Raw genomic sequence first — 22,284 nt, 5'->3', positions numbered from 1 at the left:
AAAAATATATTTTAAATGTTCCTAAAAAGTATGAAAAATGTTACCCAGAATTGCTCATTTTCAGGTGTGCAATTTCACTTCCTGTTTGTAATTGATGACATCACACTAGGACGTTAGCTCGCAAAAACTAGACTAAAAAATTAAAAATAAAAAAATATGACCAATGAAAATATATGAGAGCAGCTTTATTTTGTAGAATTATAGTGAAAAAAGTCATTTATTTTGTGTTAATTACGCACAAACTTGGGGTGGATCGTGTGTCTCGATCAGATGTTAGCTTCTCGTGCAAAAGGAAATCGGAAACAGCGCCAGTCCTTGATTAAAATAACACGTTTCTTCATCACAAAGACCTACATTTAGAGCTGACCATCCATCCCCACGTCCACATAATTAATAACCGCGCTGTCCGACGTGTGTAAAGCGGCGCGTGTAAAGCGGCGTGTGGTCTCGGGCGAACAGCGTGGACTCGGGCGAACAGCGGGCGAACGCAAACGGAGTCTCGAGGGAGCGGCTCATTTATCACCGCGCGGCAGGAAGAGCGTTTAGAGGCGGAGACGTGTCGGGAAAGGGATAATATCTAATAACTCTTGTTCTGGAGATATGCAGAGTTACAACGTGGAGAACAGCGTCTGTAAATGAGCTCGAAAAGAGAGAGAAACCTCGTTATTAGTGAGTATGAGGTGATATTTCTGCTCTTTCATGGAGAGTTTTATGTTTTATGTTCATGTTTCGTGTGATTCTTGAACAGTTTTTACAGAAAACTCTTAAAATGCAGTTAAAGAATGCTGTATACTGTTATATAATTGTAATACTGGAGCACTGTATTACTGTACCGTATTTTCTGCACTATAAGGCGCACTTAAAAGCCTTTAATTTTCTCAAAAAACAACAGTGCGCCTTATAGAGCAGAAAGTACGGTAAATACTAATTTATATTGAATTGCATTATATTAGAGTGAGGATTAAAATTGCTCTTTGTTTCATCGTTCGTTATGCAGTTATGTTGAAGATATGAGAGCTTTCATCACAAAATTAGAGAAAGAAATATTGCACATTCTCTCACTACAAGAGCTGTGTTTCCCCCACTCATTCAGAGCTGTTTGAAGCCCGAATATATCAAATATCACAAAGTAACTGTATTCTGAACACCCCCAAATCTACGAGTAATGGTGGAGTACAAGACAAGTAATCAAAGTTAGTAATAGTACCGCCCAGGTCAAGAATAGTTCGATTTAAATGTGGTCAAATAATGGTTTAGTTTTAGTTGAGTCCAATGATTGTGTGGTCGTCTTTGTTTTTCCATTAATTTGATTTTATTCTATTTTTTTAACCATTTCCTATTGTTTTTAATGTATTTTAACACATTTATCTGCTATTATTGTCTTCATTTGGCAGTGCAGATCTTTGGAAACTGCCTATAGTTTATCTAGTATTTATTTTTGACTCTTTAGGCCTGTTTTATTGCTGAACAACCCTCATTTTACCCGTTTAAAATGCTCGAAAAGCCAAATCTTTTCTTTGGCGGTGCTAAAAGTCACTTCTCTGCTCTTTATGCTTTTTTTATTCACAATTGTGTGAGGCAGACGCATCCATCTCCAGACGTAGCGCTCCATTCGTCATATCTTACCCTTTTCACAAATCTCTACGGACCGACGCAAGAATCACCCTCGGACGCGGCCTTCCCGGCACCGAAAGGTTAAAAGGCAGAAAATCACTATTCAGACGGCGGCGCGGGCCTCGAGGAGCGTCCTTTGTGCTCTTTTGTTTTTGGAGTCTGAGGCCGGCTCATCCGTGGCCACACTCCGGGTTAAAAGAGCCGGGCTTTTCCGCCGGGGCAGAGTTATCACGAGGAGGTGTTCGTCTCTTCAACAGTAATTGCTTTCCTACGCGGCGGAGAGCGGCGCCCGAAGCCGCCGTTTGTTTGACAGAAACACAATGACAGCCGAGGGAAAACGCTGGAGTATTCTGCAGCCGGGGCCGACCAGGCTGGAGCCGGCGAGGAGAATGAGCAGAGGGTCGGATTACACGCAGTTTGTGCAAAAAGACATCTGGTGGCGAGGAAAAAAAAGGAAAAATGAAGCCGATTTCACCTGGTTTTTGTAAGTCGGTGTTTCCAGGGGAACTTGTCGACTTGTAGTGTCCTTAACCCTGAAGCGAGAGGGACTATTTTTTACTAAAGCATGAGTAACATGAGCCACAATTCAAACTGGAGTGTTTTCTGAACCTGCAGTGTACAGCAAACAACTGACTGAGCGGAGACTCTGTTCTCTGGTTTACTCTGATTTACTCTGATTTACTCTGAATACTCTGAATACTCTGATTACTCTGATTACTCTGATTACTCTGATTTACTCTGATTACTCTGATTACTCTGATTACTCTGATTACTCTGATTACTCTGATTTACTCTGATTACTCTGATTACTCTGATTACTCTGATTACTCTGATTACTCTCTCTTGTAGCTCTTAAGCCTCTTATAACATTGTTCCCTCGTTAAAAAACCTCCCTGGAGTTGTAATTATCTTAATTCACGCTTGTTTCATTAATCCTGTTTACGAGTTCCTTTGGCCCGGAGCCTCTGGTCGCGGGGAGCTTAACCCACTGTGCCACCGTCACACTGCTGCCAGTATCAGCACGAGGTGAAGTTCAAATTACCAACGTTTCACTTGAACAGTTTTAACGAGTTAAAATAAGTTTTTCTTATTCCGCTGGAGACGGAAAACTGAATAAACCAGTGGAATCTCATCCATAGATTCATGACCCAAACACAGCGCCCCCTATGGCCCACTTTAGGACACTTTGGGTTGCTTTGGTCCACTTTGGCTCGTTCTGGCTTTATGGCCCTGATTGGAGGAGTTTCCATGGCGATGCCAGCTGCTGGCGGCGGCTCACACAATCCTAATAAAGAGCGGTGGCGACGGGAGGAGCAGAGCGGAGGGATGAAATATTAAAGCCTCTGACTTCAGGGGAGAGAGGGAGACCAAAAGAGAGGGAAGAGAGAGGAGGAGAGAGAGAGAGAGGAGGAGAGAGGAGGGAGAGGAGGAGACCAAAAGAGAGGAAAGAGAGAGGAGGAGAGAGGAGGGAGAGGAGAAGACCAAAAGAGAGGGAAGAGAGAGGAGGAGAGAGGAGGGAGAGGAGGAGACCAAAAGAGAGGGAAGAGAGAGGAGGAGAGAGGAGGGAGAGAGGGAGACCAAAAGAGAGGGAAGAGAGAGGAGGAGAGAGAGAGAGAGGAGGAGAGAGGAGGGAGAGGAGGAGACCAAAAGAGAGGGAAGAGAGAGGAGGAGAGAGGAGGGAGAGGAGGAGACCAAAAGAGAGGGAAGAGAGAGGAGGAGAGAGGAGGGAGAGAGGGAGACCAAAAGAGAGGGAAGAGAGAGGAGGAGAGAGAGAGAGGAGGAGGAGAGAGGAGGGAGAGGAGGAGACCAAAAGAGAGGGAAGAGAGAGGAGGAGAGAGGAGGGAGAGGAGGAGACCAAAAGAGAGGGAAGAGAGAGGAGGAGAGAGGAGGGAGAGAGGGAGACCAAAAGAGAGGGAAGAGAGAGGAGGAGAGAGAGAGAGAGGAGGAGAGAGGAGGGAGAGGAGGAGACCAAAAGAGAGGGAAGAGAGAGGAGGAGAGAGGAGGGAGAGGAGGAGACCAAAAGAGAGGGAAGAGAGAGGAGGAGAGAGGAGGGAGAGAGGGAGACCAAAAGAGAGGGAAGAGAGAGGAGAGAGAGAGAGAGAGAGAGAGAGGAGGAGAGAGGAGGGAGAGGAGGAGACCAAAAGAGAGGGAAGAGAGAGGAGAGAGAGAGAGAGGGGAGGAGAGAGGAGGGAGAGGAGGAGACCAAAAGAGAGGGAAGAGAGAGGAGGAGAGAGGAGGGAGAGAGGGAGACCAAAAGAGAGGGAAGAGAGAGGAGAGAGAGAGAGAGAGGAGGAGAGAGGAGGGAGAGGAGGAGACCAAAAGAGAGGGAAGAGAGAGGAGAGAGAGAGAGAGGGGAGGAGAGAGGAGGGAGAGGAGGAGACCAAAAGAGAGGGAAGAGAGAGGAGGAGAGAGAGAGAGAGGAGGAGAGAGGAGGGAGAGGAGGAGACCAAAAGAGAGGGAAGAGAGAGGAGAGAGAGAGAGAGAGGAGGAGAGAGGAGGGAGAGGAGGAGACCAAAAGAGAGGGAAGAGAGAGGAGGAGAGAGAGAGAGAGGAGGAGAGAGGAGGGAGAGGAGGAGACCAAAAGAGAGGGAAGAGAGAGGAGGAGAGAGAGAGAGAGGAGGAGAGAAGAGGAGACCAAAAGAGAGGGAAGAGAGAGGAGGAGAGAGGAGGGAGAGAGGGAGACCAAAAGAGAGGGAAGAGAGAGGAGAGAGAGAGAGAGAGGAGGAGAGAGGAGGGAGAGGAGGAGACCAAAAGAGAGAGAAGAGAGAGGAGGAGAGAGAGAGAGAGGAGGAGAGAGGAGGGAGAGGAGGAGACCAAAAGAGAGGAAAGAGAGAGGAGGAGAGAGGAGGGAGAGGAGAAGACCAAAAGAGAGGGAAGAGAGAGGAGGAGAGAGGAGGGAGAGGAGGAGACCAAAAGAGAGGAAAGAGAGAGGAGGAGAGAGGAGGGAGAGAGGGAGACCAAAAGAGAGGGAAGAGAGAGGAGAGAGAGAGAAGGAGAGAGGAGGGAGAGGAGGAGACCAAAAGAGAGGGAAGAGAGAGGAGAGGAAGAGAGAGGAGGAGAGAGGAGGGAGAGGAGGAGACCAAAAGAGAGGGAAGAGAGAGGAGGAGAGAGAGAGGAGGAGAGGAGGGAGAGGAGGAGACCAAAAGAGAGGGAAGAGAGAGGAGAGAGAGAGAGGAGGAGAGAGGAGGGAGAGGAGGAAACCAAAAGAGAGGGAAGAGAGAGGAGGAGAGGAGGAGACCAAAAGAGAGGGAAGAGAGAGGAGAGAGAGAGAGGAGGAGAGAGGAGGGAGAGGAGGAGACCAAAAGAGAGGGAAGACAGAGGAGAGAGAAGAGAGAAGAGGAGAGAGAGAGAGGAGACCAAAAGAGAGAGGAGAGAGAAGAGAGAGGAGGAGAGAGAGAGAGGAGGAGGAGACCAAAAGAGGGGGGAGACAGAGGAGAGAGAAGGGGAGAGAGAGGGGCAGGATGAGTGGAGGAGGGAGAGAAGGAAACCAAAAGAGAGGGAAGACAGAGCAGAGGAAGAGAGGAGGAGAGAGGAGGAAGAGAGGAGGGAGAGAGGAGGAAGAGAGGAGGGAGAGAGGCAGGAGGAGTGGAGGAGGGAGAACAAGTCACAAAAGAGAGAGAAGGAGGAGTGAAGGAGTGAAAAGAGAGGGGACGAGAGAGGAGAGAGAGAGAGAGGAGGAGGAGGAGAGAGAGTCACAAAAGAGAGAGAAGACAGAGCAGAGGAAGAGAGACGAAAGAAGAGAGAGAGGGATAAGATGAGTGGAGGAGGGAGAGAGAGAGACAAAAGAGAGAAGGGAGTGACGGAGTGGTAAAGAAAGGGTGATGTTCACGCCGCAGCATCAAACTGAACAAACTGAGCGGTCGACGTGCGTCCGGCGCCGAAGAAGGGTTTGGGTTGCGCTCCCTGGTGGTCTCTTTGTGCGACTGCAGCTGGAGAACGTGCCTCTGGTCCGGCTTCACACGTGACCGCAGTTTATTTAACTCCAGTCTTCAGCTCGGAAACAAAACGCCAGAGAAATAAAATAAGAACGCTCCACGCTGTTTTTTAAAGTCTAAGAAGCATGTATTATATCACTTTAACACCAGATCGAGCGAGTCAAGCCAATCGACGGAGCAATCTCAAATATTGACATTAGCTCAGCGAGGAATACGCACAGTTATTATTTCCTCTACATGAAGGGCTGTTACTTTATCGATTGTACTTCTTTTTAAGATTTCTTCCGTGTTGTAATTGCGTTTCCTCATCAGCAGCACGTCTGGACACGCGCTTTAATGTCACGTTCCCGCTAACGCCGCCGAGCTATTGTCCGACTATTGTAAATCCTCTCGGAAACATAAAGGAACTAAACGTATTTGTCGATGTTTTTGGTTTGATAAAGAACGATGAAGCCGGATTCCTCTGTCCAGCTCGTGAGGCATCGAAACCTTCACTTCTCCTGCAAATAATACGACTTATAACGATGTAAGTGTTGTTTTTGTTTGTTTCACCTTCTAGAATTTGATTGTCGTATTTTAAATAGATCCCTCTTTGGACATAGAGCTTTGTGCCAGTTTTTGTTTCGTGAAAATAAAACAATTTAATATCAAAGTGACTAAAGTTGAGTTATATCTTTCCTTTTATCCACCTTTCCAGAACAATTATTATAAGTTATATAATATACTGTAAAAAAGGCCATATTTAACCTTATTAAATCTTTCGTCTTAAAACTGTCAAGTATTTCACAACATTCACATCTGAACGTGTTTTTCTCCGTGTCGTTTGAAGCTGCTGCTCTTTGCGTGATGAAGTGGATGAATATTCATACTGGCCGCGTGTGAGCAGCGTCCTGGCCCACGCCCCAGCGCCGCGCTGGCCCACGCCCCGGCGCCGCGCTGGCCCACGCCCCGAGGCCGCCCTGGCCCACGCCCCGGCGCCACCCTAGCCCACGCCCCGGCCTACGCCCCGGCCTACGCCCCGGCCCACGCCCCGACGCCGCCCCGGCCCACGACCCGGCGCCGCCCCGGCCCACGCCCCGGCGCCGCCCCGGCCCACGCCCCGGCGCCGCCCCGGCCCACGCCCCGGCGCCGCCCTGGCCCACGCCCCGAGGCCGCCCTGGCCCACACCCCGGCCTACGCCCCGGCCCACGCCCCGACGCCACCCCGGCCCACGCCCCGGCGCCGCCCCGGCCCACGCCCCGGCGCCGACCTGGCCCACGCCCCGGCGCCGACCTGGCCCACGCCCCGGCGCCGGCCCAATGTCTCCCGCAGATCGACTTTCGGCGCAGAGGTCAGACGGGAAAAAAAGGCGAAAACGTTTGAATTTGCACGTTTCTGCTGCTGTAACGGGCGAGTCTGAGCTCTGTCGCGCTCAAAAGGACTCGAAACATCCCAAATAAACGCCGCTCGGCCTATTTTTTATACCAAAACACCTGAAGACTTGTAATAAAGTCAGAAATGTCCAGAGAAAAGTCTGATTCTGGAACACAAACTGAGCCGGATTCATCGCAGAATGTTTGATTCGACTGGAAATAAATGTGTCTTTTTTTAACTTTAACATGTCCAGCAGCCGATCGTTTCCTTTTATCAAATGTGGACAAAAAAGGAATAAATTGGCTATTTCCAGCAATAAAACACAAATATTTTCAATCTAGAAGCCTTAAGTCGGTATCTTTTCACTTTAAGGGGTTAAAATGCATTTAAATGTGTTCATAGTGCAATAGAATTTTTTTAATTCAACTAAAATAATTGTTAGTTGCAGCACGACCACAAAGGCTTAATTTAAGTTGTCAGGGAAATATACCAGCAGAGGAGGTGGAGAGGAAATGCTGGGATTAAAACGTTGCTTTAATACATTTTGCCGGTAATTATGTAAGAATTTATTTTTAAAATCCAACAACAAGAGCAATCCAATTTCCTCGCTGAATACAGCCTGCGTTTGCCCATTCAAGGTTATGTTTTCGAATCAGAAAAGCAGTTTCAAGTAACTCAAAAAAAGAGGAAATATGTCTAAACTATGATAAATATTTACTATCATAATGAGGTGTCGAACGCAAAGAGCAACGGTCTGATTTGTCGACGCGTAAATGATTTTAAACGTGGATCACATTGCGGTCCCTTGTCGCCAAAAAGTCGAGGAACTTCTTTCCTTCTGAAGCTCGCCGGCCCCTGTTTGTGACGCCAAACCCATCGTCGTCCAAGAAGACCCTTGGCCGATCGAGCACCGGGATCGCTTCACGTTGGCGTTTGAGAGAGGAAAAGCCATCGTTTTTAAACACGGAATGCTATTTATGTCGCCGTTCGTTACGTTGCCCCCGGCACCTCTGGGCCAAATATCGACGCCACGTTTTCAGAAGTCGGTGGCGAGAAATACCAAACTAAAGCAGCATTTCTCCAGCGGTAAACGTGGATTCTTATTTGTTCGCCGACCAGAGTCATTCGTCTAGGTCTTTCTTCTCAAACGTTGGACATGAGGCTACTTCGCTAACTCGTTGGGGGTCGTGAACGCCAACCGACGATTGTTATTTTGAGAATCGCTGCTTTAAAGCGACGCAGAGGCCGTGCTGGTCCAAGGAAAGGACAAGTACAGCCCCGGGTCCAGTCCGTCCTCTCACAGAGACACTCGATAAGGATCTTACGGACTAAACCGCAGACTTGGGACGGCCACGGCGCATTAAAAGACTCATATTTGACATCACTACTGTCGATGGCATCGGATGTTCCCCTCACTTGGGAGATTTCGGAGCAGTAATATTGTTCCCAATTCGACACAACAACATTAGTTGATGATGTCATTGAAAAGACGTCCGGAACTAAAAACACTTCACGTTGGTAGCGTTGTGGTAAAAATAGACGGGTACACGAGAAATAGCCTGTTTTTTTTCAGACTGAAATGAAAAGCAGACAAGAGTGAGCGGTTTAATGAGCCTGTGTCGAGCTCACTGAGTTTATTTATTAATACAAAACCGCACTTATATATGTGGAGGGAGGATATAATTATGTGCAAAAAGAGTCCACAGTAAGTTTAGAGTCTTTACGACACATTTCACTAAACTGCAGTGAATTATATTTCAGACTCTACCAAACATTTGCCCGTTCGTCCGCAGTGTGACAGTTTTTTCGTAAAGTTTATAATGGCACTTCCTGGTTGGACATGAGCACAGATATGACATACGCAGAGGTAATGTTAATGCGTGGTGAGGGGCGACCTGTCAGGAGCGGAGGGCGCCTCAGGGCAGCGCTCCAGGACTCGTCTCCGGAGCTGGAGCTTGACGTTGGTCAGGACTATTGCAGCGGGAGGATTTTACCGACGGTAACCAGGGAAACGGGAGTAAACCCACCTGAACACGGGGAGGAACGTGCAAACTCCGGTCCCACAAATTCTTACTTACTGACCACTGGTGCCCAAAAGCATGAGTAAATATCATGTTTTCAAATATATGCTAATTATTCATTAAGATATAAAAAGTACCTTTATCTTATCTTGTGCATTGTTCGTGACTACATTTAATGGATTTATGAAATATTTCTTATTCTCAAAGAAATGTTGCTCACCTTCATTTTAATGCACAAGTTCTTTAAAATATTTTTCATTCATTTCTTTCCATTCTTCAGAAGCGGAGCAACATTTATGAGCCTTCTGATTTATTCATTTAGTTCTCCCCAAATTATTTAAACGCGAGCTGAAACCAGTGGAAAAATATCAAGGGCCAAACTATAGAATGTAGAAGAATAACAGCACAGCAGGACCACCGGCCCCCTCAGCCCCGCCCCCTCAGCCCCGCCCATGCCGCAAAGCTCATCTTAACGAAACAAAATATCCTTTCTTTTGAATGGTGCAAAGTCCCGTCGAGTGTAACAGGAAGTTGAAACAAAAAAAAACATATATTATCTTTGTCGATTGTAAGGACAAAAGAGCTTTCAAACGTCGGACACAAAAGCAAGACTTCAAATCTGAAGAAAAATGTCCAAATCATGTAATTCGGTCAAAATAAAGCACATTTTGAGGAACCATAACTCAAGTAGGCCTAAAACAAAGTCTAAAAACGACTCCAAGAAGTGAAATATCTGTGAAAGTTTCTCATGCAAGTGCAAAAGAGTCACTTTTTCCTTGTCACGCGAATTGAAAAAAAAAACAGGAAAATGTAAGTACGAGCGCCGAAACGAGGACGGTTAAATTAGCCGAGACAAATTGAACACGTTAACGCGACGATACATTATTTAGCCCGGGTTGAAACTCAGCGACGTATTGGCAATTCGCGGCGCGGCGGCACAAATAACTGAAGACGTTTGTATGGCGCTAATAAACCCAAATGGATTGTGGGCTCGGATCTGCCCGACTCGGTTCCTTCTCTCCGTCGCTAAGAGACAACACTTCGCTTTCTTATTTCCACGGCAAACACGGCTCGTCTCCAGCCCGAGATGGAGCGTCCCTGCGGAACCCGCCGTCCTTCATTTACCCAGAGTTCACCCAGCACGCCGGGCCCACTTCCTGAGTCCGCCAACGCCGCTTTCGGAAAGACTAAAATGTACCGTATTTTCCGAAGTATAAGTCGCACCAGCCAAAAAATGCATGATAGAGAAGAAAAAAACATGTGAAAATATCACATATAAGTCGCTCCGGAGTATAAGTATAAATATAAATATAAGTGTAAGTTGGCCAGAACTATGATAAAAGGTGCGACTTATAGTCCAAAAAGACGACGATGTAATAATTGACGCTGCAGGTGAATAAGAAACATCTTTAAAGCAGAGAAATCAGTTTAAAATGTGAATGAAAAATATACATTGATTGCACGTTTTTCATCATGTCATATTTTCACATAGAAATAAGCGTTTTAGTGTGAAAGAAACTGCTGCACATATTTGGGACATAAAAATCTGAAAAATACAACTTAATTTTAGAACTATGTATTTGGGCCTCAGAACTCCTGCCATGGACACAATCAGCGGATACTTTTCGCGTGTTCTTCTGGTGGCAGGAAATGGATGACACAGACCACACCCACGATGAAGAACAGACATCAGACAAATGTAAAAAATGACATTCAGACTAAATTTGGAAATGGATGAATTCACTAGACTTTGGACTAAATTAGATTTCATTATACTCTCTGGTCAGTCTTGTTCTGTTTTGTATTCTGTATATTTGTATATTAAAAGCCGCAAAAATAATAAAATCTTTTGAAAAATCTTTTGAAAAATCTTTTGAAAAATCTTTTGAAAAATCTTTTGAATTTCAATTTCTTGCTAGATTTTTTTTGGCATTAAATGCTTACAGAGGGGATTTTGAAGACCTTATTTAGTATTTGATTAAACTAGATTTTTGTTTAAAAAAGAAAAATCACACTTTGAATTAGATATCCACAAATCCACGAGCTGTCAAATTCTCATTATTAAAAGTTGGGCGTGTGCAGGTGCTAATTCAAACGCTGATCTTTACGTCTCGAAAAATGGCCTTAGAAGTCACGACGTCCTTGAGGTTTTACGCCGGAGAGACTGAAATATGTATTCATGAGTTTCGGCCAAATGATTCCTTCCTGAGTTTAAGGATTTTGTGAGGACCTTTTTCACTTCAGACAATACATGATGCTGATTTGAAATGCTTAATTGCTATGGAAACGGAGGGAAATAGAGACGATACAAGACACAAGAGCGAGACGAGATTAGATTTTGACATAATTTATCATTAATTATAGATGCTGTATTATATTCATTGTGTGTTTCAGGTGAAAGTTTCATTTTAAACAGATTTTTTTCCCTTTTTTATTATTGTTGCTATTATTGTTATTATTATTGCTTTATACGTATTAGTAGCCTTTAAATATGTAATAAAATAAGTTTTGGGCGTTCTGTCATTGAGATTTGGTGTCAGGACTCCACCTCCTGGCAGCAGAGGGAATTACAATGGACGTGATTTGAGGCAGAAATGCTCTGAACGAGTCTGGCACAGAAGACGTGACAAATCTGAGAAACTTGAAACGGAGGCTCAGGAGAAGACGACCTCGTAAACAGGATGAACAAAACGAGCGTGAACGAAGCTAAACACAACTCCGGGTATGTTTTTGATGAGGGAACAATGATATAACATGTTTAAAAGCTCCATTTATCGAAACACGTGTCCGTTTCCGATTTGTTAGCGTGCTAGTATTGTCATCGTTGATTACATCGTACGATCACATGTTTATTAAACTTGAGGATTTGATCGCTTTATTGCATTTGATTCAGTTTTCTCATAATATGTGTTTACTGTTTGACGCCATGAACCTTCATTAAGACTGTCATTCAAAACCCACGGCGTTATCCGGAGACATGTAGCACCACGGTTAGCACACACGCTAATTAAGTTTCATTGTACATCCACTGATTAGCAAAGTCAATCTAATTAGCAATCATTGTCATGTCTCCTAACTGCCTTAAGTTATATTGTATGACTCATTAGGGATTAGACCGTAAAGATTATATTTCCTCTTACTTCCTGTGTAATGGCCGTAACTTGTATCCAATCACAGCCCGATACTTTTAATGGAATATTATATGTCAATAACAACATATTAAAACATTAACAGATTGTATTCTAGTCATTACTGGGTCTATAAACACGAAACAGAACTGAAGAACGGCTAAAAATCATCGCTCAGGCAACCATCGACGCTCAAAATGTGCAATCGACTTACCAATAAAAGAGCCCAAAGTTGGAGTAATGAAATGGAATAATACAAAACAAACTGTCTCTGGACTCAGTCACAAACAAGTGCAAAAACTTTAGTGACACAAGAGACACGTTTCAACCTGTGGTTCAATGACAGAAGGCGGCAGCGAGGAGTCGGGCAGGGCTGCAATGAGTCACCCTGTTATTCAAAGGCTTGGTCGCTTGTTTTGGGCTGTTATTCAAAGGCGTGGTCGCTTGTTTTGGACTGTTTTTCAAAAGCGTGGTCGCTTGTTTTGGGCTGTTTTTCCAAGGCGTGGTCGCTTGTTTTGGGCTGTTTTTCAAAGGCGTGGTCGCTTGTTTTGGGCTGTTTTTCCAAGGCGTGGTCGCTTGTTTTGGGCTGTTTTTCCAAGGCGTGGTTGCTTGTTTTGGGCTGTTTTTCCAAGGCGTGGTCACATATTGCACTCTGAAACTCGAACACTCTTAAACTTGACATAAACCTGTCTAAAAGTGGAGAAACTCACACATTTTTCTCTCTTTCTAAATCTCTCCCGGCTGAAATTCCACATATTTTCAACTCGCTCAGAAACTTTTCGGGAGCCGACTTGGTGCGCAGTGTTTTTGGCGCGCCTCAAAGACCTGTCCATCACCCGGAGACGGCAGCCGAGCGGAGAGAGGCTTCATATTGTGCTCCGACGATAACATCAGACCACAGACACGGGCCGGGCTCTGAACAATGCACGGACCGTATTATGTTTGGAAATCTAATAAACGAGTCAAGATCACAAGGCAATAAATGAACGTGATGCAAATTCAGAAAACAAATATTAATTTCAGGCTTTTTATTGAAGGTGCTGTTGCTTTGCCGCAATGTTCTGCCTGGAACTTATCTTATTTCATTTATTCAATTACTAATTATTTCATTAGAGGAAGATTTTAATAACAGGCAAAACAATAACGTACAGTTTCAAAAGGCTTGGACACTTGTTTTGGGGGATTTTTCAAAGGCTTGGACACTTGTTTTGGGGGATTTTTCAAAGGCTTGGTCACATGTTTGAGCTGTTTTTCAAAGGCTTGACACATGTTTTGGGGGATTTTCAAAGACTTGGTCACATGATTTTCAAAGGCTTGGTTATTCAAAGGCTTGGTTTTTCAAAGGCTCGGTCACTTGTTTTGGGCTGTTTTTCAAAGGCTTGGACACTTGTTTTGGGGGATTTTCAAAGGCTTGGTCACATGATTTTCAAAGGCTTGGTTTTTCAAAGGCTTGGTCACTTGTTTCAGGCTGTTTTTCAAAGGCTTGGTTTTTCAAAGGCCCGGTCACATGTTTTGGGCTGTTTTTCAAAGGCTTGGACACTTGTTTTGGGGCATTTTTCCAAAGGCCTGGTCACATGATTTTCAAAGGCTTGGTTATTCAAAGGCTTGGTCACATGTTTGGGCTGTTTTTCAAAGGTTTGGACATTTGTTTTGAGGGATTTTTCAAAGGCTTGGTCACATGATTTTCAAAGGCTTGGTTATTCAAAGGCCCGGTCACATGTTTTGGGCTGTTTTTCAAAAGGCCCGGTCACATGTTTTGGGCTGTTTTTCAAAGGCTCGGTCGCTTGTTTTGGGCGGTTTTCAAAGGCCCGGTCACATGTTTTGGGCTGTTTTTCAAAAGGCCCGGTCACATGTTTTGGACTGTTTTTCAAAGGCTCGGTCGCTTGTTTTGGGCGGTTTTCAAAGGACCGGTCACATGTTTTGGGCTGTTTTTCAAAAGGCCTGGTCACATGTTTTCGTTCACGAGCTCCTCGCCTCGTCTCCTTCCTCACACTCTTCCTTTAACATGGACAGAACCCTCCTTTACACAGTGATTAGCTCCGCTCGACTCGCCCCGTCCGCACGTCTTCGCCCTCGCATCGATCGTCGAGCGCGCGACGCCGTTGAACCGCCGCGGGCGAAAAACGCTACGCTCGCCACGCTCGCCTCCCCGAACCGTCAGAGTGCAGCGCAGGGCCCTCATCTGCACCCCGGGCCCTAATTAGCCGCGACAGGGGGCTATCGAGAAGGAGAAAATGGTGATAAATGACGGAGGAGGAACGGAGCGATGGCGTCTGCTCGTTAGCGAAAGGAGGAGGGAGAATGGGATGGGCGAGATTTGAGATAGGCGAGATAGGTTGTTTTTGTTGCACATTGAGACTTTTAGAAAACTTTATCGAGCAAATAAATGTGTAAATACGGCGACTGAAAGCTTCCAGAAAGACAATATTTACTGGTTTTATCGGAAAATCAAAATTTTTTTGTATCCGTTTTTGACATTTTGCTGTCTTTGTTATAACGGTACATGTTTTAGAATAAAAAATATGGGTGTGGTTGTTTTTTTTCGTTCATTAGTCACGATTAGTTGATTAGCACGCTCTCGTCTCGGTCGAGCTTCAAATAAACACAAAACTTTAATCATGTTTTGAAGATCACGCTTTAATTCTTTTTGCAGCCTTTTTTTTTTAACATTTGATATTCTAATGTGGCATTTCTCCAAAACAACAATTAAAATGTTATCTATTCTTTGATCTTCTACCTCGGCGCAGAGAGAGAGAGAATAGGTTTTAATTTAGCAGCGAGTAAAAGAAATGCAAATTATTATCTTGATGTCTTTTATCATTATGATATTTGTCACGCTGCTGTGGCCGATACCGATATTTAGCTTTTAAATCCACAAATCTACCTTAAGTTGAAGCGAAAAATCACAAATTAACTTTAAGCTTGAGTAAAATAACAATTAAATGCATTTCTGTGTAAACATACGGCCATATTTTGAGCCTGATTGTTCTTCTATTTCCATTTTTAATCATACGTCAGTACAAAAAGACAAATCTGGTGCATATTCTGGGACATTTACCGTATTTTCCGGACTATAAGTGGCACCTTTTCTCATAGTTTTGGCCGGGGTGCGACTTATACTTGTATTTATACTTATATACTAATACTCTGGAGCGACTTATATGTGATATTATTTGTTATTTTCACACTTGCAACTGCATGTCATACTCCAGTGCAACTTATATATGTTATTTTCTTCTCTATTATGCATTTTTTGGCTGGTGCGACTTATACTCCGGAAAATACTGGCACCAAATATTGTCCGACATCAGTGTTTGGTTGATTTAAGTCAACGCTAGAACTTAATTGTGCTCTACAACGTTTTACTTTTGTTTTTTGTGCATGTTTGTTCATACATAAATAGTAAAAAATAAGAAGCTTGTAAGAATGCATGTTCTTCAAAGTATTATTGAAACAAAACCATTTATTTAGAAGTCTCGCCATTGTCCGTTTTCTTCATTAAACTCGCTCGTTCTGTTGCTCTGCTCAGTTTAAATGTTCGTGTAATTAACTGCGTTCATTCTTAAAAGAGAAACAAACGTAATCGCTCATTAGTCATCAAGTCAGCGGTCTTACTCGACTGTGCTCCATTTTCTAACGTTCATAACACTTTTTTAATCAAACAAATCTCAAAATTGAGCTTTTGCAGCTTCAGGGCCGTTTGAAAAAAAGTGGTGCCAAACGGGACCTTTTAAATGTTTACAAAGTTCACAAAATGGGCGACTACGGGTTCTAATTAAAAAGCCATTTACAATTCTGCTGTTTTATTCATCAAGAAAGTCATTTGCGGCAGTAATTACAGTTAACAAGTGTCCAATTTGACTGCGCTGTTGTCACGCTTGTGTTATGGTAATGAAAAGCATTAAATATTTAAGAAGGCGGGAATACATTTGGCTCCGGGTCGTCAGTTCACAGGACGCTCTCTCGGGGATCGTCTTTCTCATCCAGGACAACACGGCGCTCATTTGTTTTAATTAAATCTCACAACTTGGGTCTTTTAATTGCACAAAATAGCTTTCTCTTTAATAGTTGAAGTAAATTGGCTCGAGTAAGTTCTCCAAAACAAAGAATAGTTAACATTTCATAACACTTTCCCTCCGTCTCCTCTGCCGATGTCTTTTTAATTGTCCATCCATCCATTTTCTACCGCTTGTTCCCTTTCGGGGTCGCGGGTGACTGGAGCCTATCCCAGTGACTTTGGGCCTTAGACGGGGTCCACCCTGGACAGTGGCCAACTCGTCGCAGTCTTTTTAATTGTGACCCGGTAAAAAGTCCCTGAACTGCTAAAGGTTCCAACACGAAAACGCCAAAGCAACAACGGCAAATACAGGAAATGAGTCGAAAAATGTACCATCATTTTATCATCTACAATTAAAACGATTAAAATGACCTCAAAGGGAAACAAAAAGTCGAGCGTAATCTCCCAAACAAGAGTATAAAGTGATATTTCTGCACTTTTCTAGTTAATTTTATGGACAATTCCTATTTTGAACCTCGACCAAGACAACGACAGACACATTTGAGCAAATTCTTGATGAATTTTGAAAATATCCTTATTGAGGTATTACTTTTTGTCAATATGAGTATTTGCAAAGGGATTCACACAGATTTCACACACTGTATTTTCGGAACTATAAGTCGCTCAGGAGTATAAGTCGCACCAGCCCAAAAATGCACAATAGAGAAGAAAAAAACACATATAAGTCGCACTGGAGTATACGTCGCACCCTGGCCAAAACTATGAGTCACACATACTCACACATACATCCTGCCGTCTCATATAATAACATTCACGTTATACTTTTGCCATCAGTTTGTGCACAAACTCGGGTATTTTCAAAAGATAGACCACAAACATGAGAAAAACTAAATTGTATCTTAAGGAAGAATCACAAATGTTCAAAGTTTTGAATATGTTTACCGTTACTTCAAACAAAATATCTAATATCTAAAATATATAAAAGTAAAAGACACTCGGCTAAATATAGCAGAACTATCCACCTCTGTGTATAAGTACTAGGGCTGGGTATTGCCAAGATCCTCGCGATACGATACATATCTCGATACAGGGGTCACCATACGTATCCCAATACTTGTATATTCCAATACAATTCCCTCATTACAATACGTGTCCCAATACATTTTTTAAAAAAGGGTCTTAAAAATTTACCAAATGGGTCATGTTTTTACTCTGGATAAGAAAATGTGTCTGATCAGGTCCAAAGCTCCTTCTCACCTCGACCGAGTGGAGCGCGACACAAACAGCAGATCAAAAGTACAATTCCACCTCGTTTAAAGCCTACGGGCCACAAACATCTTTAATATATATATATATATGAAAAAATATATATATATTTTTTTTTAAATAAGAAAAATCGATACTGTGACCGCCACGATACATCGCCGTATCGATATTTTGAACACAACCCTAATAAGTACATTAGTATTTGACTCAAACACTCCAGTGCGTGTAAACAAATCGCCTGCGTTCCATTCGTGCGTTCCATCCACGAGTTAGCGCTAATGCATTTTCAGTGTTAGCATTAGCATTAGCCTCCAAACCTCGCAAACCATGGACCATTTAAGGCAACTCACAAACATTCGACCGACTTAACGATTGTGTAGAACTCCTAATAAACACTTCTTAACTCTGACATGATGAGCTAACGTGATGCTAATGCACACAAAATATAGCGGGCACAACAGGTTTAACCGAAAATGTTGGTTTTGTTTCACCAAACGCCACAAAGCAAACAGTATTGGTGAATAATTAACTTTAATTAATTGAAGCTGTGATATTGGTAGTTATTACTCGTTGGCAAATGTAATGAACATGTAAACGACAACCGTGTGCCTGTGATGTCTACAAATGACACAATTACAGTTTTTCATTCGCTGCCTCATTAAAATATGATTGAGTGTTTTCATTAGTACTGCAGGAAGAGTCTAGAGGCCATTATTGTGACATTTCAGCAAAGATCGCGAGTTAAATTGATGTATTTTGCTGAAAATGACACTTACACTCCTTTTTAGATTCGATCAGTCCCAAAAATGACATTCCCAATGATCGAAACTAAACTTTTAACGGCTCCGCCCCCACACGCCGCGGCGCTCGTCGGCCATTACCTGGTGGTCGATGATGCCGCTGTAGCCCTGCAGTATCGGGGCCTCCTCCTCCTCCTCCTCCTCCTCAGTCTGCTGTGGAGGACGCCGCGGGTCGCTCTCGGCTCCCAGGCTCACCCGGGGCAGAGGAGCGCCCGTGGGCCCCCGCTGCACACGCCCCTGCGCCGGTCGGACGGGCGTGGTGTCGTTGGCGTCCCGCGAGGCTCCGCTGAAGCTGCCGTTGTACACGAGGAAGAGGCTGGCGCACAGGAGCAGCACCAGGAGCACCGCGACCCCGTGACGCTGCCGAGACACGGGACATGGTCACAGGCGAGAAGACATGGGACAGGAGCACGTTATAGACTAGACGTATTCTGAACATATATCATTATTGTTGTCTTCTAAGTCCTCCTAAATAGACCAAACCTACTTTATTTAAAAGGGGAACTAAATAACATTTTTACCTTATTACCTTAAGTCTCTGGGATCGTTAAATATGCATTTTCAGAGAGTTTTGAGTTCCGTCGTCGCCCCCTGCTGTCTTTGAGCGGAAAAACAGCCTTCCGACGTACAACTCTCCTGAGAAACCCTCGCTCGCTCATTTTCTTATTTTTTTGGGCAATGTTAAATGTTTTTGAATGTGATTATATTGTCTTATTTCAATAAAGAAAGGAAGAACAAAATGGGGGGAGAAAAAAAAGCTTTTGCGCCCATTCTCTGACCAGGTATTTTCATAAGTGAGCTGCAGGGGGAGCTCCAGCATCAAAGTTACTCCTGATTTAACTATTCACCAAATCACACAACTTGTATTCAGCTTTTGCTCATTTAAATTTCAAATATTCCTTTTTTGTGTTTTGAGGGATAAAGTGCTGAAACTACTGGAATTCAGCCTTTGGGTAAATTATGTAAAAAAATAAATTAAAAAATACATTATACCTGTCAGGGGTGGGCAAACTACGGCCCGCGGGCCACATGTGGCCCGTTTGTCTTTATAATCCGGCCCGCCAAACATGCCAAGTATTTTTTTTTTTTTTAACATTTTCTTTTTTCCTTTTTTGCCCTCAGGCATCTTTCTGCACTTGTATCCTTAATAAATTAGACGTGAAATTAATTAAATAATAGATTCAATAGCCTATATTTCACAGAAATGTGATTTTATTTGATATTTAATATTTTTGATTATTTGTTTCACCCCTCTGCTACTTGCCTGGATTCAAATATGAGTAAAGGAAAATAATTCGGAGGAAAATAATTGCCCACCCCTGACCTATGTGGACCTATGTTATTTTTTTGTGATTTATTATTTTTTTTCGTCATTTTAAACAGTGAAAAGTCTTATGTGTAATATACAGATGGAATTTGAAGTTCACATGTTCTATAAGTGTAAACCATAACTTAATTGTCCTGAAAATGACTCAATAAAAATCACTTGATTATTTGTAATATGTTGCTTCCCTCCCTGTTTGTATCACTCATCAGTAACGCACAGAGAGAGAAACTGGAACAGCTCCACATTTTACGACACAAAAAGCCAGAACACTCAAAAAGGGATGATTTTTTGTATTTGTTTGTCGTGTCTTCTATGGAAATATAACTTGTTTTCATTCAGTTCAAGTGGCATCAATGGAAAAAGTGGGACATTCTCTACATAAGTGGGGCGAGGGACAGAGGCTGTGCAGGAGCAAAAGAGGGATTATTTAGAGGACAAAGTACTGGGCTGCCTGTGTCAAAAGTAAGCTATTTATAGCACCAGACAGTTAATAACATCATTGTCAAGCTCCAGCACCTTTATTCTGATTACTTCACTGTGTCGGCCCAACATCAGATTAGAGATGAATTTAAAGCAATAAAAGATTCAACACAAAAAGCGACTCTTTCACATCGTAAATAGTCTAAAATGTGAAGTATTTTCCATCTTGTTGCTCTGTTCTTTGTGCCGCTGCCTCTTTACCAGGTCGTCGCTGGAAATGAGAATTAACTGTCAATTCACTGAGATTAATATTGTTATTATTATAAATCGCTCTAAATCTCTCAAAGGACACAAAGGGCAAACATAAGGTCCAAAGGGAACCCACAACACAAGTCTGTTTTATTTTGTCAAAAGAAAACCGTTTTAGGTGAGTTCATTTGATTAATTTATGCATTTATTCATCTTTTTTGAGACCTGGGCCAAAGTGAAAGACGACTACATATTCATAAAAAGAGAGATACACAGAAGTAGCATTTAATTTCCCCGATGGTATAAAGGCAACAGCGATTCCACTTTTTAGAGGAGAAACTGTGTGACCTCAGGAGTAATACACATATAAACTATATACTCAACACATGGCAGTATAAGTTATATTTCGTTTAGATATAATGTTACTTTTTTTTACTTTAGGCTGTTGATAAAAGACATTCATCACGTCCAAGTGGTTCACCCTGCGTAGTCTGCACCTCAGTTACAACTAAAAGAGGCATTATAGCCAATATTCACGGCTTCAGCTTATTGTTTTATGCATAACTGACTTTTACACATTCACACACAATATGTTTTTGTTTTAAAGTGTTAAAATAAAGCTATAAACACAACAATCCAACAACAAGTTTTTGAACACTTGTTGCCAAATGACCACAGCAAAAACATTGACACAATAAACACTTGTGAGTTATGAATAAAGCAATAAAACTGACATAAAACACGGACAAACCTCACGCTCTCCCACGCACCTAAACCAAACTCAAACCCAACACTTTCACGCGTCTGAGCCGCGTCCAGAACCGGCCCGTCACACGCGTCTGTCACAATAAAGGGGCCGGAGAACGCGCGCGCGGGGCGATCTACCGTCCGGTGTGTCCCTCGTGACGGACGCACGCGGGAGCGCACGGCGGGACGCCCATTCCCCCACGCGCTTTAATCTTTAAATCCGCCAGTAAAAGAAAAAAGGATAAAAGAAAAAGAAACATCTGCAGCGAGACGCGTTACTACGGCGCGCGCTCCAACAACAACCCGCCGCGGGAGCCCAACAATCTGTCCCTCTGCAGCTTTACCATGGGGGTCTTCATGATGCGCAGCGCGGTCCCTCAAGTGCGCGCAAGTCCACTGTTTAGTCCACTTTGAGTCATGGTCCAGCGGCTGCGGCGGCGCGTCCCCGGGGGTCTAGAGAGTCCGAAACCCCGTGCCTCTGCCTCTGCCTCTGCCTCTGCCCCGCTCCTCCTGCCGCTTCTGCCGCTTCTGCCGCTCCTGCCGCTCCTGCCGCCGCCTGGATGCTCTCAACGCTCCGGTTGCGCGGTCCGTGCAGCGCGAGCGAGGCGGGCAGGCGACAGATGTGGACCGGGCGCGCGCCAAAGGGTCCTAACGCCGCCCGTGTTTGTGCAGATGGAGAGGGAGGAGGAGGAGGAGGAGGAGGAGGAGGAGGAGGAGGTAATTAAAGGCGGTACCTGCCTGGGAGAAGCAGATAAGAGCGCCGTGTTTTAGAGTTATTTCCTGCTGAGTAGCGTTTTATTTAAATCTAAAGCAGGATTAAAGTGGAGTACAGCGATTCGCCGCACAATGTGAAAAGGATTACGGAAAGATACCCCGGAGCGGCGCCGGATTATCAAAGCCTCCAGACGCAAATCAGTTTAGTAATTTGGGGTGTGTTTGGCGCAGGTTGGAACCGTAAAAATTTAAAGATTATATGATACAGACCTGGGGTGTCCAAACTATTTTCGTTCCGGGCCACATTATTGAAGCGTACAGTATACGAAGAGGTATATTACACATAGAACATTAACATCCAGTCCGACTCACACCACAACAGTTGTTATTGAAGTTTTTGGTGTCTTTTTGTCTTGAAATATGCTCTTGGCTCTCGAGTACCTCCGCGTTGGCGCTGAGGGAACTTCAAATAACGCATCTACAGACAACCGCACACAGTGATTTGAGGCAGAGAGGCTCCGAGCGAGTCTGGCCACGGGTTATGGACTTCAGAACAGCCCATGAGACCCTCAGATTTATGCTTTGTTTTGGCGTCGCAAATCTGGGAAACGAATGAGTGTTTACTGAGGCTCGGAGGGGAGAGGACCTGCAACATCATGAAACGAGCGAGAATGAAGCTAAATACAACTCCA

General features: G+C 43.9%; 1 protein-coding gene across 1 annotated transcript in view; it reads right to left on the bottom strand.

Annotated features, from left to right (window-relative positions):
- st6galnac5a (ST6 (alpha-N-acetyl-neuraminyl-2,3-beta-galactosyl-1,3)-N-acetylgalactosaminide alpha-2,6-sialyltransferase 5a) overlaps positions 1-21,323 on the bottom strand; it is a 97,438-nt gene extending 76,115 nt beyond the window's left edge. The window contains exons 1-2 of the mRNA XM_072440665.1: positions 21,223-21,323; positions 18,217-18,495 (exon numbers count right to left, since the gene is read on the bottom strand). Coding sequence (XP_072296766.1) covers positions 18,217-18,495; positions 21,223-21,237 — 294 coding nt within the window. The 5' untranslated portion in view covers positions 21,238-21,323. The remainder of the gene's footprint in view (positions 1-18,216; positions 18,496-21,222) is intronic.
- Between the last annotated feature and the right edge of the window lie 961 nt (positions 21,324-22,284).

This window comes from Eucyclogobius newberryi, unplaced genomic scaffold (genome assembly GCF_026437365.1).
Source record: "Eucyclogobius newberryi isolate DKJ021-1_F unplaced genomic scaffold, fEucNew1.0.hap1 SCAF_12, whole genome shotgun sequence".
Lineage (NCBI taxonomy): Eukaryota > Metazoa > Chordata > Actinopteri > Gobiiformes > Gobiidae > Eucyclogobius > Eucyclogobius newberryi.
This window is presented reverse-complemented; position numbering and strand designations above follow the sequence as displayed.